Source organism: Hyla sarda, chromosome 3 (assembly GCF_029499605.1).
Source record: "Hyla sarda isolate aHylSar1 chromosome 3, aHylSar1.hap1, whole genome shotgun sequence".
NCBI classification, from domain to species: Eukaryota; Metazoa; Chordata; class Amphibia; order Anura; family Hylidae; genus Hyla; species Hyla sarda.
Window position 1 is genome coordinate 120,259,813 of NC_079191.1, and position 16,094 is coordinate 120,275,906.

General features: G+C 41.6%; 1 protein-coding gene across 2 annotated transcripts; it reads right to left on the reverse strand.

Annotated features, from left to right (window-relative positions):
- Positions 1-4,474: 4,474 nt before the first annotated feature.
- LOC130360618 (uncharacterized) lies at positions 4,475-14,468 on the reverse strand. 2 transcript variants are annotated; one of them, XM_056563162.1, is made up of 3 exons: positions 13,875-14,468; positions 9,000-9,037; positions 4,475-7,770 (listed from the first exon to the last, which is right to left on the reverse strand). In XM_056563162.1, the coding sequence occupies exon 3, from the start codon at positions 7,716-7,718 to the stop codon at positions 6,879-6,881; it is 840 nt and encodes a 279-aa protein (XP_056419137.1). In that variant the 5' UTR covers positions 7,719-7,770; positions 9,000-9,037; positions 13,875-14,468; the 3' UTR covers positions 4,475-6,878. The 2 variants fall into 2 exon arrangements, with proteins under 2 accessions (XP_056419137.1, XP_056419136.1); XM_056563161.1 differs by lacking the exon at positions 9,000-9,037 and having other exon boundaries at positions 13,875-14,465.
- Positions 14,469-16,094: the final 1,626 nt, after the last annotated feature.

The window sequence follows — 16,094 nt, forward strand, 5'->3', positions numbered from 1 at the left end:
TGTGGCAGTGTTATATTCTAAGGATTCAGTGTGTGGCAGTGTTAAATTCAGAGGATATGGAATGTGTTAGGGTTATATTCAGGGGCAGAAGGTGTGGCAATGTTATATTCAGAGTGCATAGTGTGTGGCAGGGTTATATTCACAGGGTACAGTGTCTTGCAGGGATATATTGATTGTCTTCATATAAAGGATGCAGATCTGCAAACAAAGTGAGAAACCAATGATGTCTGGGCATCAAACGCTGCAGAGATGAGCTATAGCTGGAAGTAGTTTTGGCAGTCTGGATCAGATGAAGAAGAAAAGACTACAGAGAAGATGTCACATCATGATGTATTAAGCTGACCATGTCACATCATGATGTAGTAACTTGTAAGTTCTTCAGTCATTTTGGGTGAAACAACTCCCAGCATACCCTTACCATTGCTAAGGTCATACTGGAAGATGTATGGTAAAAATGTCTTTAGTACTTTACCCTTACCTGTCAATTGGTATATTAGATTACTACAGAGGGAAAAAAATTCTGCAACAATTATATCGCAAGCATCCATCACACCAACCTGTAGTTAAAAGTTTTAATCTCACCCTTGTAATTTTTCTGCTCTCCACCAACCCCCTTAAAAGGGTTGTCTCCAGAACTTGGGACGACTCTATAAGCAAGAGTAAAGGGTTGTTCAATAGCAGCAGCTCCCAGTCTGGCTAACCTAGCCTTTCAATATATTACTTGAACAGCCAGTTATTGGAAATGTATGTTTAGCTGCAAATTTTCTTACGGTGTTCTGTTGTTTTCTAACAGGTAACATTTGACTGAATAAAATAACACATGGTAGTGAGCAAATACCATGAAGGAAATACAGAAGAGGAAAAACCATTTTAATTTTAAAAGGTAGATTAAGTTTTAAGCTAAGGAACAAGAGGATTACTCAAAAAGTATTGTGAATCACCACTGAGTATAATAAAATACCATACAAGTATATAAACTGCCACAAAGATTATTGATTGCATTTTATAAATAACCATTATTATAAATCAATCTTGTTATCCCTGTATAAAACACAACATGTAAGAATGTATGTGTGTCTGCATGTGTATGTGTGTTGTGCTTATGTACATTTCTATTACCTGGATTCTAAATATGAATCATTAGAAATATTTATGTATTCAAACTCATCATTACCTCAAGTGTGTGCTAGGTCAATGCTCCCAAATTGGTTAGAGGTAAAAGGGCTTTTCTGATGAATGACCTTGATGATACGTCTAACATACAAGTTATATGCAAGAACTAAAATCAGGTTGGGAGCCCAATGGTGGTACAGACATGACACCTATTGAGATGTAAGGGAGTTATGGATAACTGGAGGTGCTTAGGATTTCGTAATTCCCATTCATTTCAGTAAAGAGCTCACAATACATATACAATCCTTTTCATGAGGAGCAGTGGTCGCAATCCCTTTATTCATGACGGGGTGTCCAATAACCAGATCCCTAAAATCACTAGAAGATTTTAGTGACGTCACATCCTGCCCCCTCAATGCAAGTCTATGGGAGGGGGCGTGACGGCCGTCACGCCCCCTCCCATAGACTTGCATTGAGGGGACGGGGCGTGATGTCAGACGGGGGCGGAGTCGTGACGTCACTAGCTTCCTTTCCCGTGGTCGGGACCCAGACCCTCCAGCGTTTTCAGAGAAGAAACAGGTGGGTGCCGCATGCTATATTGCGGGGGTCCCCAGCGGCGGGACCCCACGATCAGATATCTTATCCTCTATCCTTTGTAGGGGATAAGATGTCTAGGGGTGGAGTACCCCTTTAAATACAACCAGGGGCAACATGTCTATGGAGTTTGTGTGTTCTGCATTTGCTTGGGTTTCTTCTTTACTCAAAAGCAAAGTTACTCCAATAGTAAAGCCTGACTGATGTGTCCTAAAGGTCATTTCTCAGAAAAGCCCATAAGTCGGTTGTATATGTCCTTTATGTTTGTGCCCAGTGTGTTCAGGTAGCATCACTAATCACATTTGTTCATTAAATAAAACTGAAATTACAAATTACAACACATTTTATACATTCACAAATAAATTTTTGGAGGTTTTGGGACTTATGTTTTAACTGGGGGCTTTATTCATGGCACAAAATTGAAATATAAAAGTTAAATAAAGTATTAAAGAGAATGGGGGAGATTTATCAAAACCTGTCCTGAGGAAAAGTTGCTGAGTTGCCCATGGCAACCAATCAGATGAAAAATGAAAGAAGCAATCTGATTGGTTGCCATATGTGCAACTCAGCAACTTTTCCTCCAGACAGGTTTTGATAAATCTCCCCCAATGTGTCCGCCCTTTTATGTTGTCCTCTCTGAATTCAGCATACAGCAGTGACAGTAGTGATACAGTACAGAAGTGAAGTGATACCAGTGTGTAATAGTGTGTATAATCTCTTATAGTGACTAGTTTTCTAAAACATACAGGTTATTCATTTCAACACAAAGCCAGCGCTGTGAGGCAGAAGCCCAATGTATTCGGGAGAAGTAAACTGCCCCTGCCCACCCTCCCAGCGTTTACTGATTTTCCTATACATAATAATAGTGGAAAAACTGTCAATCTGTGACAGGAGGGGGTCGGGGGTGCACTGATATCAATGTACTTGTCACTGCTCAGGACAGCATAAAAGGGATAACAGGTTCCCTTTAATAGTAAACGTAAACTCCATCCCTAGTAGCTGTATGGAAATAGATATTGAAATCTTGTATAAAATGCTCTTTTATGGTATAATCCTGTATTTAGCCAATCATTTCTAAATATTGCTAACTGGTCAGTCTTGGTAAAGGTGACTGTAGAGACAAAAATCGACCACTGTAAAGATGAATGTTCCAAGATGTTCCAGAAAAATCAGCACCGGAAAACATAAAAGGTATCTCTGCAGACAAATGTATCATGGATAGATGTAGAAATGCAGAAGTCCAGAGGAGGTAAAGTCTTTATTCTATAAAATCCAACATCAGAACATGAAACAAAGTGACGTGTTTCAGATGCCTAAAACATGTGCACCCTTAGTCATACAAAATACACAGTGCATAAAAGGTTCCTTAAAGGGGTACTCCACCCCCTAGACATCGTATCCCCTATGCAAAGGATAGGGGATAAGATGTCTGATCGCGGGGGTCCCGCAGCTGGGTACCCCGCGATCTCTGTGCAGCACCAGGCATTCGTTTAGAATGCTGGGTGCGGGCGGCAGGGGTCGTGACATCATGGTCATGCCCATCATGATGTCCGCCATGCCCCCTCCCATAGACTTGCATTGATGGGGGCGTGGCGTGACGTCACGAGGGGGCATGACCATGACGCCACAACCTCCACCGCCTGCTCCAAGCGTTCGACACAACATGTTCCAAACGATGGGACAGCGGAATACCCCTTTAAATAGGTGGTCACATGACAGGACCAGGTGTATCGATCCTGACATGTGTTACCCTTTACATCATAGAATCTAAAATCTTGTAAGAAAAAGAAAACTAATAAAATAGAAACCAAATGCTGCTGAATATAAATACATATGTAGAATTAGTCAAACAATCATAAAAAAAATCATTAAATTCTCTACATATGCATATTGAATATTACAGAACAGCAGCAACAACGCATTGGACACATGGAAAATGCAGAAACTACATGGAAAACGCATGTAATGTAAATAAGGATGGAAAAAGCTTGGAAAATGCATGTAGTGTGAATTAGGATAGAGAAAAGGCATGGAAAACGCATGTAGTGTGAATTAGGATAAACAATAGCATGGAATACACATGTAGTGTGAATTAGGATGAAAAAAAAGCATGGAAAACGCATGTAGTGTGAATTAGGATAAAAAAGAGGGCATGGAAAAAGCATGTAGTGTGAATTAGGATAGAAAAAAGAGCATGGAAAACGCATGTAGTGTGAATTAGGATTAAAATAAAGCATGGAAATCGCATGTAGTGTGAATTAGGATTTAAAAAAAAAGTATGGAAAACGCATGTAGTGTGAATTAGAATAGCAAAAAAAAAAAGCATGGAAACCGCATGTAGTGTGAATGCTTTTTTTTTCCTATCCTAATTCACACTACATGCGTTTTCCATGCTTTTTTTTTCTATCCTAAATCACACTACATGCGTTTTCCATGCTTTTTTTTTTTTTTTGTTCCATCTTAATGCACATTACATGCTTTTTCCATGCAGTTCTTTCAGTATTTTCCATGTGTCCAATGCGTTGTTGCTGCTATTCTGTAATATTCAATATGCATGTAGAGAATTTCATGATTTTTTATGATAGTTTGACTAATTCTACATATGTATTTATATTCAGCAGCATTTGGTTTCTATATTATTATTTTCTTTTTCTTACAACATTTTAGATTCTATGATGTAAAGGTTGACACATGTCAGGATTGATACACCTGGTCCTGTCATGTGACCCCTATTTAAGGAATCTTTTATGTACTGTGTATTTTGTATGACTAAGGGTGCACATGTCTTAGGCACCTGAAACGCATCACTTTGTTCCATGTTCTGATGTTGGATTTTAAAGAATAAAGACTTCTGTGTTTGCACTTTACCTGCACTGGACTTCTGCTTTTCTGGTTCCCATTTGGGTGGGTACTGTCCCACACCATATGCAACACAGAGGGATTATTGGGTGAGCTGGACTACCTGCCTACTTCTCTATGGATAGATGTAGGAACGGCAAATCTAGGGCCAAGCCAAGATTACATCCTGCCCTTCACACAATCGGTGGCCAAAATAACACAATTTTGGCCCCTGTTAGTTAAAGGTGGTCTATGGATCTATTTAATGCACACGCTGGGACCTATACGGGCTCTTACGTCAAACAGACACCGCTCAACACAGAATAAAACCAGCCTTAAACACAGATTTGTAAAATCTGACTTTCATAAAGCTGATGCCATGAGGATCAGTTAGGACACATTTTTACAGTAAAACAACATACACTGTGATAGAAAAGCAATGAACCCCATTTTGGTCAGTGGGATTTATTGGTGCCATTGATATCTGACACACAATCCAGTACTGCCATTAATTTCATCTTTCTATATTTTAAAGCCATACTTTAGTAACCCTGGTCTCCTGCTAGTCCCCACAACTCCCATTCAGCTCCTTCCTGTCCTCTGATCGTCTCTCTGCTCTGACCTGCTCACTCGGCCAATCACTGGCCGCAGAAATGTCCATCTCGACCAGCAGTTGACTGAGCAGACAGGTCCTGCACTGCCACTTGTTTTAGGAGCAGGAAGAATAAGAGAAGATTTGGGGACCAGAAGGAGCCAAATGGGAGTTGCTTTCTTTCTATTTCTCCCCACCCCAGCAGCATATCATTTTTTATATTTGGCACAAATTACATGCCTTATGTTTGATTTGTAAAGTGCTGTTCTAACAAAACCATTGAGAAATCTACTCCACTGAGTTTAGATGTCTGAAAGGATTTGTTCATGTGTGGAGCCTCCATCAATAAGGCTGAATCAGTCTCCACAGGTCAATGATTGTTGGCAATTAGACTAATCCAAATATTTTCTCCACATGTGTAACTTAACATAATCGAGAGAAAAAACAGCGGCATTTGTAAATTATTTTGTAAATAAGACTTGTAAATAAGTAGTGATAAAAACAGCCAAGGCTTGGTAACTGTGTTATGTTTACATAAGTGATATTGGCATTTTTATGGTTTGCTATGTTGACTATTTTTGGCACCAGGAAAAGCAGCTGTATTGTTCGTCATCTTTACGGTAAAGGGACAGGTCCACTAATAGCATGTATCCCTATTCACAAGACAGATGATAATTCTATAATCTCTGGGGGTCTGCCTGCCATGACTTCCACTAATCAAAGAAGCAATGGTCCCTAAATACCCCTTGTAAAAAGAGCAGTAGTGCTTTTGTGTGGCCACCACTCCATTCTGTCAACAACAGCCGAGCGCAATCTCCATTGGTCCTATTGCAGTGAATGGAGTGGTGGCCTTGCAAGTGACAATTTACAGGAAAGTTATTTAAAGGTGACAACCAACATGTCCATTGCCACTAAGCAAAAACAATGCAAATAAGGGAAAATGGGACAACCCCTTTAATTGCAGTAGAGTTGCACACAAACTTAGTACCTTTTTGAAAATGTGGCCATATGTAAAGCTCACTTTTTAATACCAAAGTCACATCCCTCTGTAGGAGGAGGTGCAAAGATGACTAAAACACATAAAAATGTCAAATTTGTTAATTAGCTGCTGCTTAAACAAAAATGTGCACATTGTTACCCCAAACAGCAAGCCTTGAAAAATATTCCCTTTTAAGTTTTGGATGGAAATCCCCTTTAAGGCAGCCATAGCTATGATAAGACCAGATTCAATATGGCGGCCGACAGCTGCATAATTTGTGTAGTAAAACAGTGGCTATTGGTTACCGCATGTGGGCATGGCTTTGTCTGTATGTGGCAGCCGCAGCCTCATAGCAGTCAGACCAATAACTGATACATCTCTTGCCAGTGTTCCCCAACCAGCCGCTCTCCAGCTGTTGCAAAACTACAACTCCGGCTTGCCCTAACAGGGCTGTGAGAGAATGCTGGGAGTTTAATCTTGAAACACTTCAGGCTGAAGAACAAAGACTATAGTACCAACGTGATATGTTCCAGCCCATGGAGGCCTATAATGTATTCCATGTTTTCACAAGTCTTTGGTCACTATTAAAAATAAGATGTGAATCTTCTGTATATTGTAACACATCTTACTTTGTAGCAATACAATATCACTATGTTATGATATTGGAACATTCACACAATCACGCAGTGGCCAATTCTTTGTGTTTACATCACTATAGGGATAAAATAACAATTCCTCGCCATTACACAGGCGGTCCATAGTTTAGGTGTCTCTCCTGCTCGATGCCCCCCTACTCCCCTCTGCAGGGTCTGGCCTGTACTTTAACCAACATATCACCCAGGTGACCACCACTGAGAAGAGGGCCAGCACACTGGCCACCGACAAGCATATAGGTCCTGCAGGGGAGGGCGCTGGGGCCCCGCTGTATCTGTTCACAAACACCAGACCTGCAAACAATAGAACCACCATGGCTATAAAGGAGAACACCACGCACACGCAGCCTGCAGTCAGCACGGCCCTTTTGCAACTCTGGCATCTCTCGTAGCCTCTCCTAGGCGAGGGAGCAGTCACTGGCTGTGGCTGGTCTAAGGCTGAAAAAGATCCCTGGCCTCGATTAGCTGCAGCAGCAGCTGCCAAAGCTGCGTCCTGCCCCTGCTGCAGTGCGTAGCGATATTCGGCAGCTGCATGTAACACAGCGCCACCAGCCATGCCATGGTGGTACTGCAGCTCCCGCTGCATAGAAGGATGATGATGATGTTGGTGATAGGTGATGGGGGGAAGAATGTCCTGGGGAAAGGGGTCATCCTGCCGCATGTACATAGGGAAGGCCTCAGCCACCTTAGTGTTCACAGGCAAAGCTTCCACTCTGGAGTCTGGGACGACAGTCCGGTGCCGGCATATTGGACAGGAGAGGCGCCATGGTCGGTCTTCCCTGCGGTGAAGTGTGCTCAGACACTCCTGGCAGAAAGTGTGGAGACACTCCAGGAGCTTGGGGGCCCTCCTGTCCAGATCAAAGTAGTTGTAGCAGATCTTACATTCATACTCCTCATAAAGGGTGAGGTCCGAGCCACTGGCCTGGTTTGCCGCCATGCTTGTCTTCATGCCAGGGTGCCTATGCTATGCCCATGCCTTGTCTTTTACCAGCTGGCACACACTAAAACAAAGAAAGATTATTATAACTCATACAGCATCGAAAACATCTATGTTATAAGACTGCTGGTAGATGAAGAGATTTCGGGAGAAGTTGGGCCACAGGATTTAAATCGCTTAATCGGATCAATCAATTGATGAAATTGGGAAACATTGTTCTTTGATTCTTATGTAAAGCACTTCAGACTAAAAAAAATTACCTAGGAATCATTGACACTTAAAGGGGTACTCCGATTCAGAAAATTGTATTTAAATAAGGATATATATCATATAACTATTAGCTAATATCACATACTGGCTTCAGCATGCTTTTGGCTTCCCTGACAGGAAGTTGTGTAGTCCTTTCATGGTCAGTGTGGTGTTGTCTCCAGCTCTCCGGCTACTCTCTCTCCTAAAACAACGGATCATCATCTGCTGTGTCAGGGAGCTTGGCTGGATCTTGCCTTTGAGCTTTAACTCTGCCCCCGAGTGATGTCATCACCTCTGACCAGTCCCTATACCATCTCCCTGTTATCCATATATAAATATATATCTTTATTGGGACATCCAGGCTGTGTTCCCATGTTGCACTTTATTAGTGGTGCTGTCACGGTACTGTGTGTGTTTTAACCCCATTTGTACGTAAATTACCATATCTAAATGAAAAATTACGGGTTTTACTGCAATTTGCATGATAGCTGTAAAATTGCTAAAGTGCTATGGGAGCATGATAATTAAGAGCTGAGGGGAAAAAATATTTTGGGAATAGTAGATCTGAGTAACTGCTTAACCCGGAAGTACGAGACTAAGACACCAAAAACAATTCGATGTTGGTTTCAGAACTGGGGCAGACAGGTAAACAATACTACATACTTCTGCAGCATTTTTACGTTTTTACCTGTAGATAAAAAATTTATTAAATTTATAACTGACAAATTCAAATACAAATACAAATTTTTTTATACTGCAGTACTCTGCATCTCTCCTCCTTTACAGCATTCTAAGACTGGCAGGAGTTTTTAGGCCCCTAAACTGGCACCAAGGCATTATACGAAACAGGAATATGTATATAAAGATTGCCCTAGAATGACTCTAGATTGTTTAATTATGTATGAAATTTCCTTATTAAATAGCTGTTCTCCAGATAGTGACTAGTGAATAGTAAACAGTGCAACAAGATTTTTCAGTCTTGACGTCATTTGCGACTAGTCTGCCACAGTGTGCACCAACAGAGTATTCAGAAAGTTTCCTGACCTTTTCACTGTTTTCCCATTTTGTTATGTTGTGGACTTCTAAAATAAAAAATAAAAAAACAATCAAACAAGTTTTCCAAAACATTTATACTCAATACCGCATAACAAGGGTAATACGTGAAACCAGAATGTTAGAAATATTTACTAATTAATTGAAAAGGAAAAACTAAAATATTGCATTGACATAAGTATTCAGACCCTGTACTTAGTACTTACCTGAAGCCTCTTTAGCGGTAGCGGTTACAGCCTTCAGTCTACTTGGACATGATGCCACAAGGTTTAAACCTGGATGTGGGGATTTTATGCCATTCTTCTCTGCAGATCCTCTCAAGCTCTGTCAGATTGGATGGGGACTGTCAGTGAAAGCCATTTTTATGTTGGAGGTTCTGAATGGGCCACTCAAGGACATTCGCAGGGTTGTCCCAAAGCTACTCCTGTGTTGTCTTGGTCGTCTGCTTAGGGTCATTGGGGAATTCAGGAACACTGGTGTTCCACTCGCAAGTCTTTGTAAGATTCTGACAGCCGTAGGATTCGGTCGATTCATTAAGAGGCTATTGTCCTCCTATTGAAAAAGGCAATGCTGCAGATGTCCCAAAAAGTTGTGCACTGAAATCTACACCAGCTCTGAGCTAGTGTGGATTTCAGATACAATATATGGTAAATTGCTGGCGCAAAATGGTAAAAAGTTGCACAGAATGTGTGACTTTTGTAAGCCTAAATGCAGGTGTAGCAACTAATTTCCCCACCCCAACTCATTGTCTTGTTTGAAAGTGAACCTTCAGCCTACTCTGTAGTTCAGAGCATTCTGAATTAGGTTTCCATTAAAAATATCTCAGTGTTGCATTCAGTTTTTCCTCAACCTGACTGTAATGTCCCAGTATGACTGTGCCAGCATCCATTCTAAGAAAGGTGTCAAATGGATGAATTTCAGGTTTGCTTTGTGCATATAATGTGTGTGGTACTGGTACATTTCTAAATTGCAGTTTCTTGCAAATACTGCATATAGAAAAATGATGATTTGGTCACATGCTAATCCTAGCCAATCATTGCAGAAAAAAGTATCTTGTTCACCTGAGAAAAAGTAGGCCCTAAATCTGTTAAAGGGGTATTCCAGGAAAAAACTTTTTTATATATATCAACTGCCTCCAGAAAATTAAACAGATTTGTAAATTACTTCTATTAAAAAATCTTAATCCTTTCAGTACTTATGAGCTTCTGAAGTTAAGGTTGTTCTTTTGTGTCTAAATCCTCTTTGATGACACCTGTCTCGGGAAACGCCCAGTTTAGAAGAGGTTTGCTATGGGGATTTGCTTCTAAACTGGGCGTTTCCCGAGAAAGGTGTCATCAGTGAGGATTTAGACACAAAACAACAACCTTAACTTCAGAAGCTCATAAGTACTGAAAGGATTAAAAAATTTTAATAGAAGTAATTTACAAATCTGTTTAACTTTCTGGAGCTGATATTTAAAAAAAAGTTTTTTCCTGGAATACCCCTTTAAAGGGGTTTTTCCATCTGCCTTTTTACCATGCTATGCTTTTGCAGGCTCAGTGCAGATCCTACGGCCTGTTTGCAGAGGGGCAGGCTGCTCTGTTTACATAATTTTGGGAGTTACATAAACAGTGTGGCTTTTGGGGCTGCACTATTTGTGTAACTTCTATTAAAGTCAATGAGAGTTGAGAAAAATGCGTAACTTCACAGCTTTGGCTGCTTTGTGCTTTCCTGTCCACCCTCGACCCGTGCAAACAGGCCGGAGGAGCCAGAAAAGCCAGAAAAATGGAGATGGGGCAAGAGGTTAACCAGCAAAAAAAGTTGTTCTCTCCCTGGCACCTGGTCTCCTGTAAACTTTGCTTTCTGGTACTGCAGAAAATACATACATTTCCGCTGAGCCAATCACTGGGTAAGTGATTGGCTGAGCAGCAATGTGATGTATCGTCTGCAGTACTAGGAAGCAATGTTCACAATGTTCAAAGGCTGCAAATGAGCAAGGAAGGTAAGTATAGGCTTTTTTTATGTTATCACACAGGCTGGGCACTTTTATGCAGAAAGACAAAAAAATTTTTTTTTTAAATTATGGAGAAAATTCAGTACAGCTAAAAATGTTTCTACTCTTCTCCAAATCTGGGCCTCCACACAATCCTGTCTCAGAGCTCTACAGGCAGTACTTTCCCTCCTCGTGGCTTTCTTTTTGCTCTGAGATGTATTTTCAGCTGTAAGATCTTATATAGACAGGGCTGTGTCTTAACAAAACATAGCCAGACCACTGAAATTACCGATTAAGGGTGCGTTCACACGCTAGTAGCTAGCAGCGAGTTTCCCGCTGCGGGAAACCCGCTGCGAGTTACGCTACCATTGATTTAAATGAGTCTGCGGACAGTCCGCAAATCTGACACTATTGCGGACTGTCTGAGGACCCATTCAAATCAATGGTAGCATAACTCGCAGCAGGTTTCCTGCAGCGTGAAACCCACTGCTAGTAATAGCGTGTGAACGCGCCCTAAGGTGAAGAAACATCTCAAAGATAAACATGAGAAACGGGAGTCCCCAGAGCTAAATTTCAAGTGACATAATAAAAGATCTGAATACTTGTGTCCATGCAAAATTTATGTTTCTCCTTTTTAATAAATTAGCAAAAATGTCTAAAATTCTCATTTCACTTTGTCATTATGATGTATTGAAAAATGGCCAAAGTGTTGTTGTTGTTTTTTTGGCAATATAATGTGAAAAAAAGTAAAAGGGTCAGGAAACTTTCTGAATGCATTGTATAAGAGTAACAACGCATGGTGGGGGTGAGTGTAACTACACTGGGTTGCTCTGCATTTATTATACTGTGTACAGGGTGGTGGGGGGAAAGCACTTTCTTTTCAGTTATCCTATGCAGAGGTCTCTAAACCTCCCTTTTCGTGCTTACTTGACAACCCTCTGCTTTCTCCAAATCTCTTAAGAATGCCCAGTGAAGTAGGGGTGCATAATGCCCAGATTCACCGCTGCACTGAGCATTCCAGGAAATTCAGAGGAGGCTGGTAAAAAGGAGGCTGTAGCCAAACAGATGTCAGACAAGTATGCTGAACTGAAAGAATGGTTTGGAGATCAAACTGTGCGGCTCTTCAGGAAAGCAGCACTGACCTCATGACTCCTGTACTGTAACTATTTTCATATTCTAACATTGCCCCCTGTTGTTTTATCGAGTTCCCTCCTTTCCTAATATAAATGACATATATATATACATCTCGAGTTATCTGAAAGCAGTCCAAGTATTATCATCTACACAGAATGAGCCCCTCCACACTGTGTGATATATGTAGAGCCCCTCCACAATGTATAATAAATGTAGAGCCCCTCTTCACTGTATAATACATGTAGAGCCCTTTCACAATGTATAGTACATAGGTGGCCCTGCTCACTGTATAATAAATATAAAGCCCCTCCACTTGGTATAAATAAGGTAGAGCTCCTGCTCACTGTATAATAAATGTAGAGCCCCTCCACACACTGTATAATACATGTAGAGCCCCTCCATAATGTATTATGAATGTAGGGTCTTTTCTTACTGCATAATAAATGTAGAGCATCTCCACTCTGCATAATAAATGTAAAGTCCCTCTTCACTGTATAATACATTTAGAGTCCCTTCACACTGTATAATAAATGTAGAGCCCCTCCACACACTGTATAATACATGTAGAGCCCCTCCATAATGTATTATGAATGTAGGGTCTTCTCTTACTGCATAATAAATGTAGAGCATCTCCACTCTGCATAATAAATGTAAAGTCCCTCCTCACTGTATAATAAATTTAGAGTCCCTTCACACTGTATAATAAATGTAGAGCCCCTCCTAACCGTACAATAAATGTAGAGCCCCTCGAAACTATAAAATAAATATACGGTAGCAGCATCTGCATATGATAACTAAAAAATTAGAGCCACCCCCCCCTTACACACAGTATAATAATTGTAGAGTCCCTCCTCAGTGTATAATACATGTAGAGTCCCTTCACACTGTGTAATAAATGTAGAGTTCCTCCTCACTGTATGACACAATTAGAGTCCCTTCACACTGTGTAATAAGTGTAGAGCTAAACCTCCCTGTATAATAAATGTAGAGACCCTCCTCACCGTACAATAAATGTAGAACCCCTCCACACTATAAAATAAATATAGTGGCCTCTGCATATGATAACTGAAAAATGAGAGCCAACCCCCCCCCTTACACACAGTATAATAAATGCAGTGCACTGACCCTGTAGCCCTCATAAATCTAATCATTGCCGATAGAGGCAGGACAGAGTCACGCTCCTACTTGTACTTCCCTACTTATACTTCTCCTGGAGGAAGTGCCACAGGCGGGTCCACTAGCAGACGCATTCAGCATGTGGCACGTCTGCTAGAGGAGAAAAGTTTGTTTTTGCTATTTTCCACAACTGCACAGTACAATAGGGCTAGTCGTAAATGGCAACAGGACTGAAAACAGCCTTGTTGCAATTTACAAATTCTAATTCGTATTGGCGACCATTTTAGTCGCCATCTGGAGTACCCATTTAATTCAATACCACTATTGTGTCATAGTCGCAGTAAGCTGCATCTTTGTCTTGTAGTAAGGTGCATCAAGACGTACAGGTGGAATCGGTCATTGTTATGTTGTGCACCTATAGTCATGTGATTTCAATATTAAATTGGGCAAAATTCTGATCTAGAGAGCAATGCATTCTTTCCCAATACAATGCGATATAGATGAAGACTTTGATGCCCACTGCTCGCATTGCCCATATATGTTTATTCTCATAGAGGCCTGGCTATGGTTATTTTAATTCACCTGATACGACCTCACATACATAACATGAATATAAGGAATACAGTAAAGGTAGGGATACTCACAAGAGCTGAGGTTCCCAGAAGGAGTAAAGAAATGTCACAGCCTCGTCTTGCCTTAGTGAATGTGACCGGTCATGGACATGTAGAGATGTTTAGGTTATCAGCATCCACAGCAAATGACAGGAGTGCTCTCCATCCTGATCTTTCCTTTGTCTCCTCCTTTTGATGCTCTCTTTGAAAGATGTTTTTTTTTCTCTTTCAAATTCATCTCATTCTAAGCCTTTGTGTTTTGCCGAGAAGCCATGGTAGACTATTTTTTTCCCTCACAGGCTCACCATCACTATACAGTCATCTTTCCCAGTAGCCAATGCCTTCCCAGTATTATAACAAAGACTGCATCTGCTCTCCTCTTTGCTGTGTCTTCTGCAGGCTTCCTGCTCGCTGCCCTGTAATGTGATGTAACACTCAGGCTTTGTATGCAGGATTCTTCTTGCTAATGTGCAGGATCTGACTGGTCTGGAGGAGAAGAAACACATAGCTGCATCTTTCACCTTTTTTTCTCCTTCCTTCTAGCTTATCTATTTGTATACAGAGGCAGAGCATTCCTGTGCATGCTGTCAGTGTATACTGTACATATAGCCTGCCTCGCCTCTCATTGGTTGGAGAGGAGTAGAGGAAAAAAGCCATAGGGTAGAAATTCTAAATTTTCAAAATGGAGAACCAGACCATGGAATATTTAACAGACTACACTGTTAACCCCTGTAACTCCAACTGCATGTAATCTTGTGTTTCATTGGAATACAGTAATCCCAGTGAGGGGCACATGGACAGTGCAACCTTAGAGAAGTCCTGATCAGATGATCTCCTGGATCAGTGAGTTGACTTTGAAGGGCCCTTTTCTTAGTTCACATTAAGCAGCATAAATCTTATGTAGACAACACATTCCAAATATGAATCACATCTGCATCATGTTGAGTGAAAACTGGTGCCTTGTCTGCAACATATATGTGAACCTCCTGTTGAGCAGCATAAGTATTGTATTCAATAAAACCTCATTCAGATGCATTGTATGGTTTGCTGAATACAATCAGTAATTGTAAAGGGAAATTACAACGAGGAACATTTATGACATTTCCATATAATATTGCATGACAAAACTTAAGAGACTGTGACAGGAAAGGGGTCTGCCTTTGCCAGAAAAGGAAAGTATAATTTAGCCAATTTTTGATTAAAAAGTGTCCCCCCATCCATCATGAGAGGTGACCTCACTTCTGGAACCCTAACATGCTCCTTCTACTCACATATGTAACACTCACGGAGGTAGTAGATCCACTGTACCTGTGTGGATGATGGCTTGGGCCGTGTCAGGGAGCGGAGTCTAAGGTGCCGCTGGTTGTCACCAGAGTCCGCCACAAAGCAGGATGGACTTGCTTCAGCAGGCGGCACCAAGGTCGCTACCCCTGACACCACTTGCCCACACAGCCTGATGAGGACATACGTTGCACAAGAGGGATCTGACAACTCATAGTCAGGATGGTGAGGGCAGGCGGCACAGGTGTGTGGTCAGGAACATAGTAGGAGGTCAATAGGCAGGCGGCACAGGAGCAAGGTCAGGTCACGGAACAGAATGTCAGAACACGGCAGGACAAACACAGCAAAGCTTTCTCTAAGGCACTAGGCAAACAAAGATCCGGCTCAGGGAAAGGGAAGTGCTGACTCTATAAAAGTCAGCACAGGTGACCACAATTAAGGGTGTACTGGCCCTTCAAATCGCATAGCGCCAGTGCGCACACCCTAAGGAACTGGGATGCGCTTGCCGGTGATGCGGAGGCAGAGAGGTCCTGGAGACAGCGTGGGGTAAGGAGATACCCGGGATTTGCATGCGAATCCCAGAGCCGCCGGTAACAGGAGGAGGGGAGCGCTCATGGTCAGAATGAATGACCCAAGCGCAGCTCGTATCATTAAACCCCCCCCCCCCCCCCCGCCTTGGTCTCCCCCTCCTTGGTCTTCTGGAGCAAGTCATGATCTGGGATATATTCCTCTGACTTCCAAGATCTCTCCTCCGGGCTAAATCCTTTCCAGTCTACCAAAAAGTATTGTTTCCCTCTCACGGTTTTTGTAGCTAAGATCTCCTTGACATTGTAGACATCTGAAGAACCAGAAACAGGCGTGGAAACAACATTCTTTTGCAAGAACCGGTTGATCACAAGTGGCTTGATGAGAGAAACATTGAAAGAATTAGAAATACGCAGAGAAAAAGTTAGACAAAGTTTATAGGAGACG

What these genes read in the sequence shown, in the direction of transcription:
- LOC130360618 (XM_056563162.1), bottom strand. Translation starts at nt 7,718, where the DNA reads ATGAAGACAAGCATGGCGGCAAACCAGGCCAGTGGCTCGGACCTCACC.